This window comes from Gavia stellata, chromosome 12 (genome assembly GCF_030936135.1).
Source record: "Gavia stellata isolate bGavSte3 chromosome 12, bGavSte3.hap2, whole genome shotgun sequence".
In the NCBI taxonomy this organism is placed as follows: Eukaryota; Metazoa; Chordata; class Aves; order Gaviiformes; family Gaviidae; genus Gavia; species Gavia stellata.
The window spans coordinates 20,933,325-20,954,789 of record NC_082605.1 but is presented as its reverse complement, the minus strand read 5'-3'; the positions used below and the strand labels follow the sequence as shown (position 1 = coordinate 20,954,789).

Genomic DNA, 21,465 nt, shown 5'->3' with positions numbered 1-21,465 from the left:
GCTTCTTCAGCTGTAGAGAATTACACGCATGGCTATGCTTTTGAGGCTTTAGTCTTGCAGAGAGATTCCTGCTGAATTCAGGGACTCCACATCCCCATGGATGTGGATAGTGAGGGGCATAGTCCTATTACTGCTGTTCTGAGACTGTGAATCAAGGTGGTTGTAGATATCATGGTTATTAAAGTCTCAAAGGTGAGAAGATGGTAAAGATTATCTATTATGATTTCTAGTGAATTACAAAAATAAAAATCTATTTCCAGGAAAAGCTGCAGTTTTGAAGTGTCTGCTGGACATCCACAAGATTTTTATGGAGAGTGACCCAGCCTACATCCTTAATGATCTCTTCATTACAGACTATTGTGTCTGGATTCAAAAAACCAAGTAAGTTCCTAAGTGGTTATTGATGTGGGAAGTGTTCATAGATGAGGTATGCTAAAAACAAGTATCAGTAAAATCAAAAGAAATGCTATCTCCATCAATGGAAGTGTGATCGGTCTCTTTCATTTAGTAACCTTGGCTATCCAGCTAGTCTTACTACATAAGTGAAGACATTCAGTGTATTTTTCTTTGGTAGTGACATCATTGGAGGAGGGAGGGAAGAATTGCATTTTAAATAAAAAAATGTGAATTTTCATTAATTTATTAATGGCTGGGGGGGGAACAGCTTCTGGGGAATTTTCATTCCATTGTGATCTTTTTTTAGGAGCAAAAATGTTTGTATAGCACTTACATAACATTAGGAAAAAGGTTGGAAACAACTCCTAGTTCTGGATTGAATTTATAACTTCCAATAGAATTGACAACTTTCAATTCTGATCAGAGCACATGCAAACCATTTAAATGTGTATGAAAAAGTTGATTTATGGACTGTAGCAGTTGTACCAATTGATTAACACCAGAATAAGTGTCGCAAATCTCTGCGCTGTGTAGTTTTGCCCTTGTAGTTGCTTGCCATCTCACTCTCCCTGGCATTGTGCTTTGGCTTCCACATCACTTGAGAGGAAACAGTGACTCTGCCACTTCCAAAGTCCCTATGCTTCACCACTTCTGTGTCTCACCTGTGTTCTTTCAACGGAGTCAGCATGGCTTTACTTATTTTCAGAGTCGGGAACTTCGCAACCAGACTGGTTAGAAGCGTCAACATGCTTTAATTGTTTAGAAGCAAAAGTATTGGTAAGAAAACAGTGAGAAATGGATTAAATGAACAAAGAAAGCTGCATGTTGAAAGCTGCATGTTCAAATCTTAGTAAGCTTTATATTGTTCTTGTCAGATTTACTCTATTTTTCATACAGTTTTTGTTTTTTCTGCCTCACTTTCTATGTCTTCACAGCCTCCTCTGAAGGCCCACTAAAGTACATGTATGAGTGGCAAGGAATACTTCTCTGAAAAGGAAGGCCTTACTAATATAAACACAAAAATGCCATTGTCATATTTGTTAATATAGCAACATATAGACTTCTAAAACAATGGTTAAAAATAGTCTTTGCATTCCAGTTCCCAATTTAAGAGAGACTGTGGGAGAAAAAAATAACCTAAGTGCACAAGACACAAGAAGCAGTGAGGGGATATAGAGGGAACTCTGTAATAATCATGATCAGAATGGAGAAAATGCAAGAGAATTGAGCCAGCTTGCATAGGCTGTATATTTAGGTGTAGCCTTACCAGTACTTCTTGGAGAATTAAAGGCCTTCGGTTGATAGCTGCTTATTACATGTTGTAGATACTGTTGATTCTTACTCTTCTCTGTATGCTTTCAATGACTATGTTACTACAGGAAAACAATGCACAAAATATTCTAGAGCAGCTATAGTTGTTTCCAAACATTTTGATTCATCAATCCTGATTAGTTACAGGAACAGCCAGTTCATTTTACACTGTCATTTTCAAGGAGGCATTTTTTGGCCACACCTTAAATACAAGTATGGGGAAATGCATGTTCAGGTTGAAGTTGAGTTGAAAAAGTACAGTAAATGAAGAAGGGAAAAGTTATTTCATGCATCTTTCATGAATAAATGAGTAATACCACTGCTGCCCATAGTGAGGAATATAATGTCTAGCAAGTCAATCATAAAAAACAAGGCTTTCTTTAAATACAGCAGAGGAAATGTATGGTAGGTATAAGTGACTGATATTAATACACTCCCAGACGCATACATTAGGTACCAGTTAAGCAGAACTGACAGCGTCTGGAAAGAGAGCAATTAAGCTATCTTATTGTCATAATGACATGGCACAATAGTTGTCTGTCATTAGGAGAACAAGAGAAAGAGGAACTGCAGAAACCATTCCTATTTTTAGGCTCTGAATCAGGAAAGCATTTGAGCACTTGCTTAAGTCATTCCTGTTCAGTTTAGCAGTGAAGCATGTGCTTGGAGTTAAGCATGTACGAAGTAAACAGGAACACTTGGTTTTTTCCCTTATGTTGAAGGGAACAACAAAGTTCACTTGTCTTTCAGAAAATCCTTAACAGATACAGAGATAGGTGGCGACTTGTCTGTTAAGAACAAGGGTTCTCAGCTCTCCAAGGTGAGGGGGGTGGTTCACCTTCCATTTCAGGGGAAGACGGTTATGACATCCCTCTGGTAGTCGCCTTTGTGGTGAAAGAGTTTTGCGAGGGGCAGGTATTTATAGGTATTTTTGTGGTGGTCTTTCAAGGAAGTTATTTGTGTGTCTGATCAGTCTGGATCCTTTCTCTGTTTTGTTTCTTAGCTATTCTTCGCTCTATGCAGGCTTCATTAACTTTCTTTGTCTCCATTTTTTCCCTGTCTTTTCATAGCTGTAGTCCCAAGGCGTGCTCAAAATCTGTGGAGGGTTTTTCTTTTCTTCCCCTCTTTCCCTGGTATGTAACCAAGTCCTAGTGGAGGTCAGGGCCTCTTTGTTTAAACAGTTGAAACAGATTGTAGGTTCTTTTATTGAAGAATCTGGGCACTTTAAAAACAGGTGGAACCAAGCTTTTTAGCTCACCTGTACTGGCAGAGAAAAGTCTGGGAGCTGTAGGTTTAGAAAAAAGTTTGGCACAGGCAAAAACATAATGGATGTATCAAGTGGTAGTAAGCGTACAGTCCTTTTCCCAGATTAAGCCTCTGGGACAGGAATGCCACTGGTGGGTACTAGCTTTTAAATATTCAATGTGGAAACAAACACCTTACAGTGTGTCAATAGCTGATTACAAATTTGGTTTGAGATGATAGTTTGATTGTGGCTAAATTAGATTAATAAGTAAATGTGTCACTGGGCTGGCAAAAGATGACTTATTTTAAGCAGAATCTATCACGAATTGGAAATGATTAAGCTGCTGAATAAAACACAGGTGGCTAATAGTCAATTGGATATGGTGAGTCCAATCTAGTTCTTTAATTCTAAAGATTTTTTTCAGGTAAATTATTTCATTTGGGTACCTGTGATTAAGAGGAAAGTAGTTTCTTAGAAGTCTTAGACAATGCAAGATATTAGCACGTGTAGCTAAAATTTTGTCTTCCTGTTTGCAATCTTAAGGCTAGTTTTACCTGCTTTCTAGGTTTCTAGTATCTCTCTCTGAGCTGCTTGTGAAGTTACTATTAATAATTTGGTCTATTATATAAAGTGGCATAGAAAATCCTTTTAACTCTTCATTAGGCTTTGAAGAAAGGGAGCATGTTGCTCAGCAAAACTTCTCAGAAAAGAGGGAAAAGTAAACGTTAACCTGGGTAACAAAAGCTAGACAAAGACCTATGGAAGCAGCTTCTAGTAAATCTCGGCAGGTGGTGTCAACATTTATGTTGAAAAGCCAGATGCAGCCAGATGGAAAATTGCATCTTTACCCCCTGAGGTCATAATGACATGTCATCACTTCATTTGATCCCCCTGCTAAGTAAGCTTATCATCCACCCTGCTGTCACTTCTGTTATTACTTGCATTTCCATAATAAAATTAAATTTAATTTGTCTGGTTTGCATGCTTTTTTCTTTAGGTCAGAGCTTTTACAAACCACTGATACATATGGCAGCCTCTCCAAGGTGAAGTTATAACTGAATTTGTATTGTAAGTCTGAGCTTTTCTCCATCTTTCATGCCTTACTCTGAGCAGAAGGAGATGAGGGAGAGGAGAAAGAGGTTTGGGGAGACCACTGGTTGTCTGATAGCTGCAATACGGGCTGCTAAGACCAGGTGAATGTAGATGTGGGTTTGTTGCAGGAGGCCTTTTTCTCTTCTGCTAGGGGGGAGTTATGTGTCTGTGACCCCATAGGAGTTGTGTCCTTTATAGATCAGAGCAGTTTACCCACTGACTCTTGCTGTGCTGAGGTTCCTTTGTGTAGCCTGACATCTTTCTCTAGTGCTTTGTATTCGTCTTTGTGCCAGTCTCTATTCACATTACTTTTTGTTGTCCGCTGTTGTACATATGCGCCTTCTGGTAGCTCAGCCGCGTGATGCCTGCTGGCCATAACACAAGTGGCTACATGGAAGGCTCCTATGAGTCCTTGTCCAGGCAGGCATTTAAGTGCATGCTGTTCTGCATCCCTATGTAAGAGAACAATTGAGTCCATACTGATTTAAAATATTTTTACCTAACATTTTAATACATGTTTAATATTAAACATGTACCGCTTCAGTATTAGTAAATGTATGTTTTCTGTGTTCCTGAATTGGAAGTGAAACTGTTAGCGTCCCTGGCAGTTTTCCAGGGGTTAGTACGCTTACTTATGCAGAGTTTATAGTTGTATATGTCTCAAAGCTTTATGGGTATGAGGAATGCAAGAGAATAAGGTGTTTGATCCCATGTAATTGGTATTATATTTCTCATTATAACTATTTTTCTACTTTTTAACTTGCCATCTCACATTTTATTTGTGACCTGTTCTATTGCAAAGAAATAGAAAATCATTGTGTTGTGTATTGTAATAGCTTCAACTCATGCAGTAAAGGAGATCTGTATGTTATGAGATCTGAGCTGTGTCCTGTGGAACTGTATCTGCAACTTGATTTGTTACACTGGTATACAGACTGCTTTAATTCATGTGTGCTCTGTAGTCGCACCTTCACATATAAGTATATGTCCTCAGCAACCTAGGACAAATGTAGTCTTGCTAATTTTGGTCACTGTAGGTGTAATGTGCCAGCTCAGGCATGGACTATTTGCTTTAGGATGAAAACCAGCATTCCTGGTGGCATTTATACAGTCTCTGTAGAAGTTGCTATCTTTATTGCAACTAACTAAATTAAAGCTAACTCAGATATTCCTAAGCATGTTCTATTTGCTTCTCTTGATTTGCAGGTGAGACATACTCTAAAAGATAAGCTAGCTTCATAGGTCTGTTTCCTTTTCATCTCTTTGTTATAATCGAAACCTAGTCCTTGTTACAACATCATTACCTAGTCTGAAACCAGCAGGGAGTTGCTGCTTTATGTATAGGGTGTGAAGTTCTCTAAATAAATGTAGAATTAATTACATTCACAGCATGTCATTGAGGTGATGAGACTGACTGTGATTGTTCAGCCCCCCTTTTCTTTTCCCCAGGTTTTCTGAATTACTGTTTTAATCAATATAGTGTAATGTGGGCCTGCAGTGTTAAGGCCTGATGTTGCAAAGGCATTAAGGAGCCCAAGTATTTCAGAAAAATAAGATCAGTGAGATTTAGGATTTTTACTGCCTCTGTCATATCGGATTGTAAATTGCACAAGGGAGTAAGGAAGTCAACCTTCAGCATCATAGTTTCAGTCCATTGCATTGCTTAAAGTTTGGTAGAGGGAAGATTTCTTTATGTTCATTCTGACCTCTTTCTTGGCTTTAACTGACTTTAAAGATTCATTTTAGAAGTTATCTCTTTTACATTCAAACCCAGTCTTTTTTGCAAATATATGACAGCCTCCTAACATTTTTTAAAAACAGACATTTGATAATCAGAATAGTGCTCGTAAGTCTAACTGCCCTGTGCCCATTTAAACACACTGTACCACACTGAATCTTCAAAAGCCTTTCTTTAGTTTATATAAGTATTTGCATAGCTGTATAGGTCTGTTATTAATTTACGTTGCTCTCTCCTCTATAGAACATCTTACTTATTTTCCTTGTATCTTGTTACACATGCCAGCTCCCCATATCCTATGCTGTGCTTGCTTGTAGGGCAAAAAGCATTTGAGTATAGATCATGTATGACAGCCTTCCTGAAAGAACTACCTTAAGCTTTTGCTAGATTTGGGAAAATATGTTGTAACATATAACATATTTAAGCTTAACGTAGTGAAATATTATGATCTTTAGATGAAGGTAAATAGAATTTTAATGTATACTCCAATTGTATGTTAAAACTGTTTGTGAAACTGACCATCCATCTGCAAACTTAAAAAATTTGACCTGGTTATTATTTGCTAAGATCTGGAAAGCTTTGAAAAGTGTTTCAAAGTATGTAGAAACTATTTTCTGCTGCCATTTTTGCAGCTGTTTCTTCTTGGCATTTTTGTTTTCTTTAGTGGCTTAGGGTTTTGTAAAGCTCAAAATAGTTGAATAGAGTAAAAACAGGCTTTTAAACATCTTTTGGTCTTTGCTTTTTTGCTGATTGTGGGGTTGATATTCATGAAGTCCTATTTACTTTTTGTTGCATTGCCATGTTCCTAGGAATGACTCGACTAACATCTGAAACTCAGGACCGTACTGCTAGATGAGGGGTGAATAGAGTAACTTTTGTTGACTGTGCACTTCTACTACGAAAACGCTAAGTTCAGACAGGAAGAATCAGGAACTAAACTATCCTAAAAGGTTTTCAAATGGTGTGCTACTAACATGTTAGTTAATTAAATTTTCGAGCTGTAATGGGGGGGAGGGAGATATGTATTAACAGATAAGAAAAATTTACCAGTGCTTTAAAGCATTCTCAAATGTTAGAGGACTATGCTAATTTTCAGCTGTTAACCTCTTGGATTCAGCCGCCATGATTCAGAAGAACAAAGGCATAACCAGTAATATATTCTGGATGAAAATCCTGCTTCTTGGCTCTGTGGGATTAAACTGACTTGTACAGTATGTTTAAAGCACTTCATATTGTGAAGACCTTAGGAGGAACACACCTCATAGTGTTGTATTTTATGTGCATTACAGTTTCATGGTCAACAAACTCTGCTTTGGCTTTAGCTTAGGTTTTACTTTGCCTTCGTTGCTGCCCATGTTAACCTTAGCTTAGTGAAGGCTGCGGTAATTTCAGGTTTGATTAAAAACTCCAGTATTCAAAGTAGGTGGTGCAGAGAAAAGCCAAATTGCTTTCACGTTGCTGCTTTGAAAGCAGCCTTGCCATTAGCATATGCTTTTAGCATATGTTTGGATGTAGCCAGTTATGTTATTTATCAGATAGCTTAACAACCCCATTGCCACCATCACAAAATCCCTTCTTTTGATCTGTCTTGTAGTTAGAGGATTATATTTTTCACTATCCTTCTTTAATGGTATTGTCATTACAGATACACTGAGGCCACTTAATTACCTGCTCCCCACCCCCCTGCAAAACAAAAAAACTTGTTGGATTTTGTAGATTTTTAATTTGAAGGCTATTCTTTCCTTTGCTGTTTTGGCCTAAGAGCCATAAAGGTACAAGGTGTAAACCAGAAAAATCTTGGTGCTGCTTGAGATTACACCTTTTCCGTGAACACAGTAAGAAAGCTGTGTTTTACCTGGTTACATAGGCTTCACCCTTACTGTCCTGTGATGACTTGCTATGGTAGCTCATGACTGCAATCCCCAATTACTGTAATTCCTTCTTAGCAGGCTTTACAAGCTGGCACTACTACTGCTGGCAGCTAGTTCCACATGCAGCACTGCATTTGCTTACTGCTTTGAGTAATCATGCGGCATTAGGTTTGCTTTTCATTCACTTCTTTGGTGGCCTGTAGTGGTGTATTAACTTTCAGATATCCCAGCTGGTTTTCAACCTTTACCAATAATGGGAGTGGCCACTTCAGATGATCTCTTTGCAGGCTCTTTGAGGTTTGTTTTATGTGTATTTGAGTTTACATACCACCAACCGTAGGAGTTACTAATATGTCAGTGTAGTAGGAAATATTGGAAAATGGAGAAAAAAGACAAGACCATTTTTTGTTGCTTTATAAAGTTAAGATCATCCATTGTTTTCAGAGTTTTTGTCAGAGTAGTGTCCTGTATCTTTAACAATCTGTAAGAAAATACAGTGTATGTCTTTTTTAAATAAAAATTTCTGGTGACATTAAATGTTACTTATTTAAAGGTAGAAAATGAATTGCACAGGCTGACCCAGATTGGCAGCATGTGCTTATTTGAACAATGTGCATTTAATACAATCAAGTATAAGAGGGCATGTGCACAATAAAAGATTGTAGATCATAGTTGTGGATTGGAGAATATAAAACAGTTGAGGGCAGCAGCTCCAGAAAAATAGGTTGGGTCATGTTTGAGAACAGTTTGAACCTGAGCACCTATTAACATCTGAGGACGTAAGAGGGTGAGTACAATCTTCAGCTGAAGCAGCAGAGTAGTATCATTTAGGACAAGGAAGTGACATGACCTTAGAATGCATCATTTGCGAGACCATGCTAAAACACAGACTAATTCTAGTGTCTGTTCAAAAAGATGTTGAAAAATGGGGAGAATTAGGGGAAAAAAGGTTCCATGAATGTACGTGTCTGAATGAACTATGTTATCGCAAGAGACTGAATAAAATCAGTAGTTCATTGGTAAGAAAGTTAAAGATTGATTTGGACTTGTCTGTATGTATGATGGGACTGACATTTTGGGTTTTAGCCATTGTGTAGTATAACAAAAAAGAATTACAAATAAAATCCATCTAGTTGGACAGAAACAGGAAAAATTCAGACAGCAGTAAGTTTTCACGTTTTACTAGTGAAGAGTAGTTATGAGTTGGCTCATCCTCCCTAGGTTGTTGGGTAATTTTGTACTGTCTTGTTTCCATCAAGACAACATAGCTCAAAAAAAACCACCTCGTGGTTCAAACACTAGCTATGGGACTGGTGCAGAAAGTATTTGAGATTCTGTGCTATTTATTATGCTACTAAAACAGCCTTTTCTAGTCTTACAAGAAGAAATGCTACAATTTTCCTTAGAACTTTGATAAGGGTTTACCGGTTTATCAAGGAGTACGTTGACTGTTGGTGCCTGAATTTGGTAGAGAGCACAGTTTATTTATTTTCATCCCAAGTCATCTGCTCTTAATCCTTAGATCACAGTTCTCTGATTTAAAAATAGTAACTAATAATTTGCCAGCATATTATATGTCTCCTCTTTCACTGTTTTGATGCATGTTTTTAATACAGTTTCTTTTTGTTTACTGTCATCTTGTGCTGCCATGCCTCTCATTAAATGTTGCATCTTATTTAAGTCCTGAGCTGTCACTTCAATTGTCTGTAAAGCGGTAGGTGCACACAGAGCACTTTGTAAATAACAATACCCAAGTAATGTAATATACTGACTTAAGAGGCTTAAAGCAAAATACTGTTTGCCCTGAAGGCTAAAAAATGTGATAGACAGGTGGATATAATACCAGAAATTCCCCTTTATATATGTTTTAGCAGGCCCTGTAAAACATGGATTTTTAACAAGGGATTTAATCTCTCCTCCCAGCTGCTAGCTGCAGTTTGCTTTGATGTTTTTCCTCTCCTTTTTCTCTGTTGTTTTTTTCTATTTATTCATCACTACTCTATAGCTTACGTGCCTTCAGGCTGTGTCTGAATGCACCTTGCTGTGGGTATAGAAGGCAAAGAAAGCCAGTTTTTTTTCCCCTCAGGCTACTGCTTTGATTTTTCCAAAGTTGTTGGGAGGCAGTTCCTATCTGCCTACAGAAGGGTCAGCAATCTGTGTCATGTCTTTTCAGTTAGCACATCTCAGCTGACTCTCCTTCTCTTTCGACTAGGGGAAGGATGAGCTTGTGTAGTTGTTGCCTTTCTAAGCAGGTGGAGTGTGCAGCTGTGATCAAAGTGGGAAGCCGATCTGCAGGCTGATAGTCTTCCCGTTTTGTTTCCAACCTTGTCAGTAGCTGGCTTGGTCTCTTCCACCTGCCCTCCACCCCTTGCAGTGATTGCCCCACAAATCTGAAGACAGAACAGAGGTAGAATGAGAGAGAAAAAATGCTGAATGAGATGATAATTTAGTCTGGCCTAATGCCCCCTCCCCACTGTTCCCTGGGGACTCCTTCATGCAAGAACTGGGCAGTGTGGGCCAGCTATGTGATGCTGCATGCATGGCCTGCAAGTTTCCCTGTCACGATTAGGAAGCCAGATCTGCAGCCAATTCAGTGGGGTGTGGTGGTCGTGCTGTTGATTATTATTATTATTCATAAGAGACATGATCATGCTCTAGAGCATCTGATACTAGGTGCCCTACAAACACAACAGGGTGGTGGAGGGGAGAAGATGGGAGCAGGCTGTTCATTTTAGGCCCTTGCAAAACTCTGCTTTCCTGCCAGGAATTTGCAAGATGCTCAGATCTGGTGTCTTTTTATGTTCAGATTGTGTGAGTTGAGAATGGACTGTGAGTAGGAAGGCTACAGGTGGTGTTTTCCCTTGAAGTGTTACGGGTGTCAGCCAGAAGCAACGGAGCAGTGTCAGAGTTAGAAATCTGATCGACCTCACTAGGACTTTTGTTTGGTGGATAAATTCCATTGGAAAGGGTTAGGAACATGTTGGAGTAATGTGTTTGTAATTATCCCTTTAAGCCTGTCCGTTGTCATTGTTGTTATTTTTGTAATATGTGACTTTACTAGCATTAGCCTGACACTAAAATTCACATCTTCAGCACTGCTTTGTGTGAGTACCTTTCATTGCCATGTTGTAATATAAATTGTATAATTTACAGTGTTAGGAGAGCTGTCTCCTAGATCACCAGCGGTGAAGGTGAAGAGCAAGTTCTAGGTAATGGCAGTTAAGAAATTTGAGGGAGACGAGGCTAATGCAGAACAACTGTAAGCGTTCCATTTCTGTAATGCAGCCAGTACTTCCTATCACATTATAAAATCTGTTCCTTTCTCTTCATCTGTTTTGTGGCAAGTTATCTATTAATCTTTCATTATTTGTATTTATCATGTATAACTTTGGAAGCTGTGCTGTTGTTAGATGTTTGGACTGGCTGCAACTTATTGAAGCTATTTTGGCAACACTGAGCTGCTTCTAAGCTCAGTTGAAGTATTCTTAAAACATATACATACTGTTCAGTTTCTTTTTATAGTCTAATATTAATTCTAAGTGTTTTTCTTTTGAATATTTTCATGGTATCATCTATGTAAGTAAGCTGTACTTGATTTCTTTTATAATCCATGATATGTTTGCTTTCAACTTATCAAAAAGACCGAGTAATGAAAGTAAGATGTTATATTGGAAATCTTCATCTGTTTTTTAAATATTTTATCAGTGTGAAGTTCAGCTCATGCAGTATTTAGATTCATTATGAAAGAAGCACTGTAGAATTTCAGAATAAATATGGAGGGAAAGTCACTTGAAATATTCAGACTTATTAACATAAAAGAAGTCACTTAAATTGAAATGATGGTGCTGTGGTTTATATTTGATTTATTGTTAACAAGCTGTGATACTTTAAGCTATGTAGATAGCAGTTCATGTTTACAAGACTGCAAGTTGGATTGCAGTGTAAGTATATCACTCTTAGCTTCAGAATTCATGTAATGTCCTTTGAAAGCCAGAATTTCAAGATGAAAGCATTTTATGTTCCCCATAAACCTGTTGGATTCTTCCACATCAGCTATTATTTTATAGTTCAGAACTGCTTTCTGTCACCTGAAGATAAGTGGTGGCTTTCTCTTGTCAAAAGTAGTCTCTTTGTTGGATTTCTGCTCTTCTAATCCTGTCAATTTAAAATGGTGGCATCTTGCTTACAGGGAGATGTATTTTCCAGACTTCTTTAATCCTATGCTCGCATTTTGGTGGTGTGGTTTTCCTGTATTTAAGGTAAAGATTTGGTGTGCAGTGAATGCTTTTCCAGTCTCCGCTTTGTCTGATGCCTACAAGGGAGGGAGGAAAAAAAATTCTATGAACTTCCTACAAACTCAAGCCTTGTGCCCTAATCTCTTCACCACATCCTTTGACACCTCCACCAGGCAAGAGGCAGAATATGTGGTAGCTGGTCTTAGTGCTGATCAGCTGGTTGGTATGTGCATGCCATGGTCTCCTACTGAGCCAATACACGATAGCTATGTTCTGCCGGCCTTTTCTCATGAGGGTCATTATTTTCGATCTACCTCTGCTTATTTTCATGAAATATGTAGGAATTTAAAGATCTTTTTAACCTCTAGTTGCTTTTAAATTTGAAGTTGCCTGCTATTTCCAAGAGTTGTTAGAAAGGAGATAATTAACTGTAAGTATAAACAGGGACAGTATAACTGTGTAAACCTCAGTTATTTAGGCTAAAAATCAGAATCCATCCTCTTGAGAAATGGAAAGAATGAGTTCTTACCTGCAGTTGCATAAATGTCTTAGATATTTATGTATGTTTTAGCAGCTGGGTTTTCATAAGGAAGTATAGAAATGAAGCAGTCTTCAGTGCTGTGTTGTGGAGAAGGTTTGTTTCTTTCCTGTGAAGACAGTGGTTAATCTAGTACTAAATCATGTGAACAAATGTTGCGTTATTTCTGTTGTGTTTACTCTCATCCGTCTTTCTTTTGCTGCAGATAATGTAGAACATTAGTTAAAGTTCAGGTCAATTTTTACCTGAGTCCTGAAGAAAATGGTCTTGTTTCTCCTTCACTAACACATTAAATTCAGCTTTGTTCTTACATTATCTTCTGTACTCATTGATCAGAGCTAATGAGATTTTAATGGAGTTATTTATTTGTACCTCTTACTATAAAAATGTATAATAAACTAAGCACATGAAACAGTTGAATGGTGCTGTTTATCTTGCTGGCTGTTAATTCTACTACCTATTCTGTGATTTTTCGCCCCCCCCCCCCCCCCCCCCGCCGCTCTCGATCTCATAAGCCAGGTAGGGTCGTTATGAGCTAACTAGCTAATAAAGGCTGGAAAGAGTGATTTAGTAAATGTTGCGTATTCATCTTTCTGTTTAACTGATAGAATAAGGAATTATGTGGATAGAGGTGCCATTTTAGAAGAAGGGATGCAAAATAGCTTTTAGACTTTTCTGTTCATTAGGAACCTGTGGTATTTTCTGTGCACGGGATGAGAATAAAAGAACATGATCTGTGTTCTTCAGAATGAGTGCCTTTTGCTTCCATGGAAGGGTCACCATTTGGTTCAAGTGCTGTGTGTATTTTCTTTTCCACTTCATGCCCCTAACTTTGGGGTAGTATTGCTACGCTTTAACTTTTAGCCATGTTTCACTGTAGAGGATGATTGAGTTCCCAGAGCTGGATGAAATAAAATCTGTGCATAGTTTCCCCAAGCTTGTGAGGAATTGGGGTAAAGGGGTTTATATGGTACTATGCAATAAAAACAGTGTAAAGTTAGGTTCATCATTACAGCCTGTAATACGGCAGTGTGTGTACAGATAGGCAACGTGGTTGTCATTGTCTGTTAAAAGTTACCAAAACTATGGGCTTTCTGCTGTGAATTTCTTTCAGAACTTGATTTCGAGTATTTCTGTTCACTGATTCTGAGCCTGCTTTTTCAAAACTATTTCACTATGATTGGAGGTCATTGCCTAGTGTATAACTTGAAGCGCTCATTAGCGTTAACCTTGAAAGTGAAATAAAAACTGGTGAAATATGGCATCCCATATAAAACACATGCTAAAATGTGTAATTGAGTCTTAGTCTCTTATCTCCAGGCAGATTTTGAGGCTTATGTTCTTTTGTAACCCATAACTTTTTAAAGAGTAGTTTTGGCAAAGGATGGTATGTTTAGTGTGGTGAGTTTCTCATTATTGCAGCTAAATATCCATTTGTAAGGATTCTTTTCCTGAACTAGAGGATTTTTTTGTTATTGAATCTCATTGTTTGACCATTTATGCTTTTTTTTGTGCATGTTTACTTTAGATGTTTCTACATCTTAATGAAGTCTGCGTTTGCATTCAATGCCATCGTTATTGCTTCTATGTTTTACCGGTCAGGGTTGATCAAACCTAGGCTGTTATGTTTTTAATATTTTATTAAATTCAAATTGTCTTTCAATTCTGTATCCTAAGAATTAAATAATATTAATTTTACTTCTAGCTGTTTGAAATTGTAGGTCAATGTTTGGAGGTATGTTAGACTTTGTTAGTTGCCTTTCTGAAGGAAGCATGCTACTGTTGGTCTAAAGCCCTGAAGTTTAAGTTATGTTAGGGTAATTCAAGAGTACGCGTCTCTCTCCCACTTTATCCTCCACCCCTGGGTGTCAGAATATGCTGTTCCAGTGACTTATGGTGTTGCCTGACAGGGTGAGCTCAATTGTCAGCTTAAGAGACTTTCCCCAAAGATCGCCAGTTTGGTTGCTCAAGCAGCTGTGCAGGACTAGGTAGAAGCTGACACCTGAATTTTACATTGAAAACCAACTTATGTTCTTCTCAAGTATATATAAGAATAATTGGATGCTTTGTCAGCTGTGTTATTCTTGTATGAGCTTACTTTCTTATTTCTTGGTATCATGTTTGGCTGTAACTTGTTGAGCCTTCTGCTTCAAGGGAGCTTAAGCAGTAGACTTACTGCCATAAGGATATTAATTTTCATCAAGATCGTGACAGAGTGAGTTCCTGTGGGAAGTTAATGTTGGCATTATCAAGGGACTGAATGTTGAACAATGTCTCTTCATACTCCTTGTGTCTGGACAGATAAGGCTTGGGCTGGAAGACAGTGATGGATGGAATAGAGCAAGAACCACTCTGGGCAGGGGAAAAATAAGATGATCTGAGGGGTATGGAGAGTCTGGTCCTCTTGCAGGTGCCCTTTTGTTCACCAGTGACAGTCCATGCAGAAATGTCAGTTAACGTCCTGTTGCAGCCTGTCCTCAACCAGTCTTGTGCCAAGGCAGAAAACTTCATTATCCTTATGGTTTAATGGACATTTCGGTGTCTTACAGATGCTGAATTTATGCATCTTCTGTATCTGAACTGCTGAGGCTCTACTTTGGGATAATATTTGGTGATGTCTGAGATAAGTCAATTCTAGAGTTAGTACTAATACTTACGCTCCCTCTGGCTAAAAGAATAATTGTGGGAAACTGTAAGCAATGCTGCCAGGTATGTAATTTGGAACACATTTAAAGTGGTTATACTCTTGGCTGGTTGTATTGCTTGTTATCTTACCTGTTTTATCTAAGAAAGAGGGTGTCTATGGAACTTTCTCTCTTAAGTCGTGAGTTTTGACAGGCCTTGTTGAGAAAGGTAGTTTAAATATAGACTGATGCTTTCTCCTTAACTTGGTAGTTTCTCATACAGTAAATGTATAAAATTAGGCAGCTGGGAATACCTTGTGATCCAGCAGGCAAAGCCTTTTTGCTCAATGCAACAGCTTTGCTATTAGATGGATCCTATCTGTCCAGAGCTTCTGTTGAGTGGAGATAAGTTAAATAACTGCCCTTTTTATATTTGTCAGTCCTGCTGACTGGCACAGTGTGCTGCTGAGTTTGTGTTTGAATGCACCTCAAGGAATTGTAGGCCTACCAGGGGATGGCAGCTTGGCTATGAGACAGGCCCATTTTCATATTTGGTGGAACCTACGACACTGCAAAGGCATGTCTGCACTTGAAGTATCTACTGTTTCTTTGAGACTTGTTTATCTTGCCTGTAAGGCTTAAAGATAATTAATGTAAAGTGTTTTACATTTAAAAACAGGGCTTGTCAGCCCTGTAGAGCCAAGTTAGAGCATTGCTAGCATGGAGGACTGATTGCCATTGTAACGCTGTGGAGAGGCCCTAACCACATTCGAGCAACATAATATAACAAGACTTTAGTTGGTTCCAGGATTAGTTAGGTTCCAGCTTGGTTCCAAGACCGGTTAGGTCACATTCAAACATCAGGCTGGTAACCAAAGCTGTTGTCAATGTATTTTGCTATATAGGTTCCCATGCTTTGTTGCTTTTGTATAGTGCTTGGGCAAGATTAGCTCAATCTGCCATCACAGCACTTGTGCACTGGACACTGACTTGACTGTGACTGAGCAGGGGTAGATAATAAAAAAATTCTGTTGCCTTATAGTTGTGTTTTGCCATGTCTTATGCCCAGTTTACCCTGTGTACTGCAGAAAAGTGGATGTTTGTATGCATCTGTGAAATGCAAAGCCAAACTTATAAGGCAGTAGAAATAATCCTTCCATTGTTTACAAAAACAAGCTAGAGCTTGTGCCTGTGCAAGAAAAGTTCCTTTTCACTCCTTAGTGAAATGCTACTGACTCCTGCTTTGAAAGGCTGTGCTGCCAATTTGACTATTTACTCCCATGTTTGCAAATATTCCGCACAGTGGTTTAGACGTGTAACTCCTATGCCATGATCAAGTATGCAGTGCCACCCGTCATGCAGAATGAGGAGCAGAATGCCGATTTTCATATTTTTCAAGTTCTCTGAGTTGTTTGTGGGTGTTTTGGTTTTGTTTTTTAACATAGCTAAACTGCTAAAGCAAGAGAATTGGCTATAAGGCAAGTACCAGGCAGATGGAAAGGTCTGGCCCGTTAACACTTTTTTCTTTAAACCTTTTTCTTTTGTAGTGCTGTTTCTGATTGATTGGACATAGTATACGGAAGCATAATTACTTATTTTTATTTCAACATTTGGGGAAAAATGAGAGGATTTTGTGGCTGGATATATCCCCCAATTCCTGCATTTATCTTTACTTTCTCTGGCTAGATAGACTTTTGTCTTTCCTTCCAGCTGACATTTAATCTTCCTTGGAAACAATCAAATCCCTCATGTATGTCTTCTGTGAGACCTTTTTTTAGTAGCTCCGTGTTCTGTAGATAACAGCTATCTTGATTCATCAGATCCTAGTGCCCTCTTTACTCCTTGAAACAGAACCGGAGTTTGTAGGAGCGTTAGTCACTGGAGAAGTTGTGTCCTGCTCCCCTCCCACCCCGGCTGCTGCTTGTGTCTCAGCACTGCAGTCAGTCCCCATCACCATCACTTCTCTTCATGCTGCCACAGGTGGGCTTTGCTGTGAACCTATAATGATTTCCCTTTCCTGTTGCCATAATTGCCCTTTTTTCCTTGTTTGATCCATCTCCCTTTATTTGCTAAATCTTCTTTTGATTCTTTGTTCTTTTCACCCCAGTTTTACTCTTTTATAATCTCAGACCTGTGGAACAAGATTTTTTTTCTTCTTCTAGCTCATAGAGAAACTCTCCTGCTGCCTAGACAAGGATTACAGTAGTTCTGTCTTGAAATTTTAATTCCAGACTACATGGACAAGACCGGAGATGCCTCTGTTGTTACCTGTTCCTCAAAGCTATACATTAAACAAAACATGCATCTGATCAGTTTAACCTGTAATTAAATATTTTCCTTAAGCAACTGACATCTTGATAACTAATAATTATCAGGTGTAACACCTTTAAAGCCTATTATACATGTTTATGTAAGAACACTATTACCATAATAATAAGATATCATTACAGCAAATGTGCATACTGAATGAGCATGTCTGAAAGTAATCATGCGATTCCATTAATCATACTTGAAAAATTAAAGTATTTGCTGTCTAATCTCTAAAACGATACTCAAAAGATTCTGGAAACAGCAGGACCTGTTTACTACAAGTCTCTAATACATGATATCTCATTTCTGGTGTCTCATTTTTATTTCCTGAATTGTTGCTTATCTTTCAGTGAGGGAAATCATTAGCTCAGGGACCCACAGTCTCCCATTGAAAGCATTTCCCTGCTCTGATTTTTGTGTTGTTTGCCTTGTCTTTTGCCCGGGGAGTGTTGCCACCTTTTCTTAAGGCTGATGTGAAATGCACTCCTGAAACTCGGTTCTCCTTGAAATTAGATAATTGCCTTAAGCGAGATAGACTGATAGCTAATTGTGATTCTGTTAGTCCCTTGCACAGGGGGAGAGGAAAAAAAAGAGCTGTTCTTCAAGTGCTCTTTTTTCTTTTAATAGAAGATTGGAAAGTTGGGGAGTGGAGTTTTCTGCTTTTGTGTATAAATTTGTCATGAGTACGGCAGTTTGAGTTTGTTTCTCGTATTGGAGTGTTGAGCTCTGTAGGCTGTCCGTTTTAGTTGTGTTAACTGCATTCTAAGAGAAGAGTAAAAGAGGAGGAGAGGATTTTAAGGGAGTGATTTCAAGGACTGAGAGTATCTAGCAGGAAAATATGCATGAAAAATTAGAATAGCGTAAATAGGGAAAAGGCAAAAAATACATATAGGATTGGGAAACAAAGTGACAGACATGATGGAAGAGATGTGAGGACAAACAGGACTTTGAAAATTGATTTTCTATCTATAATGGCAATAGTAACAGAGGTAGGTGAGTCTGAGGTAGCTGGAGCTGAAGATATATCACCAGAGGAAATCGTTGTGCCTACAGGTAGTTGCTCATGGCTGTCAATGAAATTAAAAGGAACTACATATAAAATGGGTACAAACCAGTGTTCTCTGTCCCAGTGCATATTTAGCTTTTGGAGCTGCTTGTATTCCTGTGGACGGTCAGGCAATAGGACAGGAAGAAGGATTGTACCTTCACATTATTACCAACTCCTACAGGGGAAAGGGACACATGCACACACATACATGCGTATAGTTAGAAGGAAGGGAAGAGACTGTTTCAAAAGCAAAGCAAAATGGTTTCTGAAAGGGATATAAATGTGTGACTTCGGGTATAAACCAGCTTCTCACCAATGTGTTCAGGAAACAAGATTCCCCTGCGAGCCAGTTAATCTGGTACCACCTACCTGCAAGGCTTCATGAACCTTTCTGTGTATCACTTGGCTGCTTTTTCTTTCTTTTTACCTCTGGAGCAGGGAGAATGCTTTCTTTGTTCCCAATTAGGTTGGCAATTTCTCAAAGCCTCCATAACTTTTCAAGAAAAATTCAGGTTCTTGACAAAAATAAAATGGAAATATATCACCAAAAAGAACAAATTAGAATAGTGTTAAGTAAGCAGCTTTTTAAAATTTGGTACTCATGTTTATATTGGAGGCTGCTAGGATAATGTTGTGATTTAATTCTTAGCTTTAGATTTAAAATCCTAGAAATATAAATTGTTCTCTCTTGCTTCAGTTACTTCTGGGAAGCACTTATTTTTTAGTTTTCTAGTCTATGGGTCAAACTAAGGAAGTTTAATATGTTTTATTCCAAGTTCAGCTTTTAAATGTTGCGCTGTCTCTGTAAAGCATGTAAGAAGCTGCATGTAAGAAGCTGCATTGAATTTCCCTTCCCCCACTTTTAAATACAATTCCTTTAGGAGCAAAAAAAATTGAAGCGTCTATGTTATACTGAGTAATTATGCCCCCTGGGAAATAGAATATAAAGATCTTTAAAATCATTCAACTGAGAGAACAAGCACTTTAACTTTTGCCTCGCAGGAGTCATGTATTACATTATCAGCTACTTGCTCCAGTGTCAGTGTGTCATGCCTTGCAGGTTAGCAGGTTTGGCAGAGGAAATGAAACCCAGTCAGTTACTGCAGGATTTATAGTAGACCTGCTGCTGCAGGAAGTGGTGAAAAGTTGATTGATAGTCTGAGGCAAAACTCTACAACAAGAAACAGGATGTATGTTTGTTATTTTATACCTGTTTTCTCCTCTGCCAGTCCCCCCCCTCCATTTCAAGGCACACTCTTACTTTTTGTTCTGTTTATAAATCCATCCACTTTTCTGGTAAAGCATGTGCTGACTTCAAAATGCTTGAGGAAATTGATATGGCTGTACCAAAGATTTGAAGCTGACATAGCATGCCTGCTTTATTAGAGGTGTTTATCTAAACAGTCCTGATATTTTTGTTGAATTATATTTCAGCGGAGTTACAAATGAAAGGTAAAGCATATCTACAGACAGTGTATTGAACATCTCCTGCTACCATGGGTGCATAAAGCTAGCTGTGGAGGGAGGAGAATCCATCACTGAGATGGGCTTGATCAGCTATGCTCTATTGGTTCATCTGCATTTAAGACATATCCTCAAGGGTAGTAAACCAAAATGATTTTGCTGCATATGAACTTAGTCCAGCAAGCCACGTACTGCAGAGTTCACTGCTAAAGGCAGCAATCCTGAAAAGGTTTGTTGTGAAATCCATGTTTTCCCTTACTGTGCACTGCTGAAACATCAAAGAAGCAGTATCTTTTCTGAAAATGTCACTGACAACTTTCAGTGGGATGTTGTCTAGCCTTGTGGGAAAAGTTATCCAAAATAATAGTAATTATGAATACTTTTGACCAATTTTTCCCTATAGCATCTAGTTTTACAATCATAATTGAAGAAGAAAGTTGTTCGCAAACTAAGCGAATAGCGGAAATGTTTGAGATTTGTGTTCCTGTTATCAAATGGGAAAGTTCTGTTTGTAAAGTTAAATAATATATCTTGTTCTTTGTTAAAGGTCAAAAAAGTTGGCTGCACTCTCTGAATCCTTGCAGAAAACCACACTTGCAAAGTCCCACATGGGATTTGAACTAGAAGAGCTGGAAGCAGCAGCAGTGCTGGTACAAGAGGAAGAGCGCACGTTAAAAGCTGCTGGCACAGTTTCCAAGCAACAGCTGCCTTCCTCTGAGTCGGAGACAAGTGACTCTGAAGAATCAAGCAGTACTTCATCATCTGAGACAGAAGGCTCTGATTCAGATGAGCGAGAGTCCTCAACCAGTGAAGATGAGAAAATAAATTCTTTACAAGGCACGCTTCAAGAGGAGAGGACAGCTCCACTTATTGACTGTAATGGATTAAGGCAGGGCACAAACACTTCGACGTTTGAGGTTAGTGATGAAAAATCAAAGGTTTCTTTGCAGTCTACATCTGTTCCTGGAAAATTGATAGAAGAATTAGAAAAGCAAATGCACACTGCAATTAGACTTTCAGAACAGCCTGAAGGATTGGCTACTGCAAGCTGCATTTTACAAGAACAAGAAGAAAACAGTGTATCTGAACCTGACAGATTTTCAAAAGATACTACTGGGAAGGCAAATTTCTTGGAGGTGTCTTCAAAGACAAACCCATTGCTTTTTTTTTGCAGCACAAATGAAGATGAAGACTAAAGGACCATGTTAGAACACGGTGTGACCCACTAGCAACACAGCTCATTGCTATAATGAGGTGTTCCCAAGGCTATCCTGAGCTGCAGAAAGAAGTTGATGTTGTTCTTCTTTGTGTTGACGGTTTGGAGGACAAGACTGCTTTGAAAAGAATTGATATGACTGTATGATAGATACCGTCATAGTTTAAATTTTTATTTTTCTTCTCTGATTCAACAGAGTCTCACATTTGATCTTTGCATGTTGGAATGTGTAATTTCAGTAAACGTTTAGAAATAGTTTTCATTAAGCTTATTCAGTAGTAGAATGATGTCCTAAACAAATACAACTGAAATGAGTTGTAGCATCATTTTAGTTATCTTTAGCTGTTGGGATTTACTTGAAAAATATTCTCATTAT

General features: G+C 38.4%; 1 protein-coding gene across 1 annotated transcript in view; it reads left to right on the top strand.

The window, feature by feature from the left end:
- The window catches only part of SHQ1 (SHQ1, H/ACA ribonucleoprotein assembly factor), a 54,821-nt gene extending 33,610 nt beyond the window's left edge, over nucleotides 1-21,211 (top strand). The window contains exons 11-12 of the mRNA XM_059823297.1: nucleotides 261-381; nucleotides 20,421-21,211. Coding sequence (XP_059679280.1) covers nucleotides 261-381; nucleotides 20,421-21,069 — 770 coding nt within the window. The 3' untranslated portion in view covers nucleotides 21,070-21,211. The remainder of the gene's footprint in view (nucleotides 1-260; nucleotides 382-20,420) is intronic.
- Nucleotides 21,212-21,465: the final 254 nt, after the last annotated feature.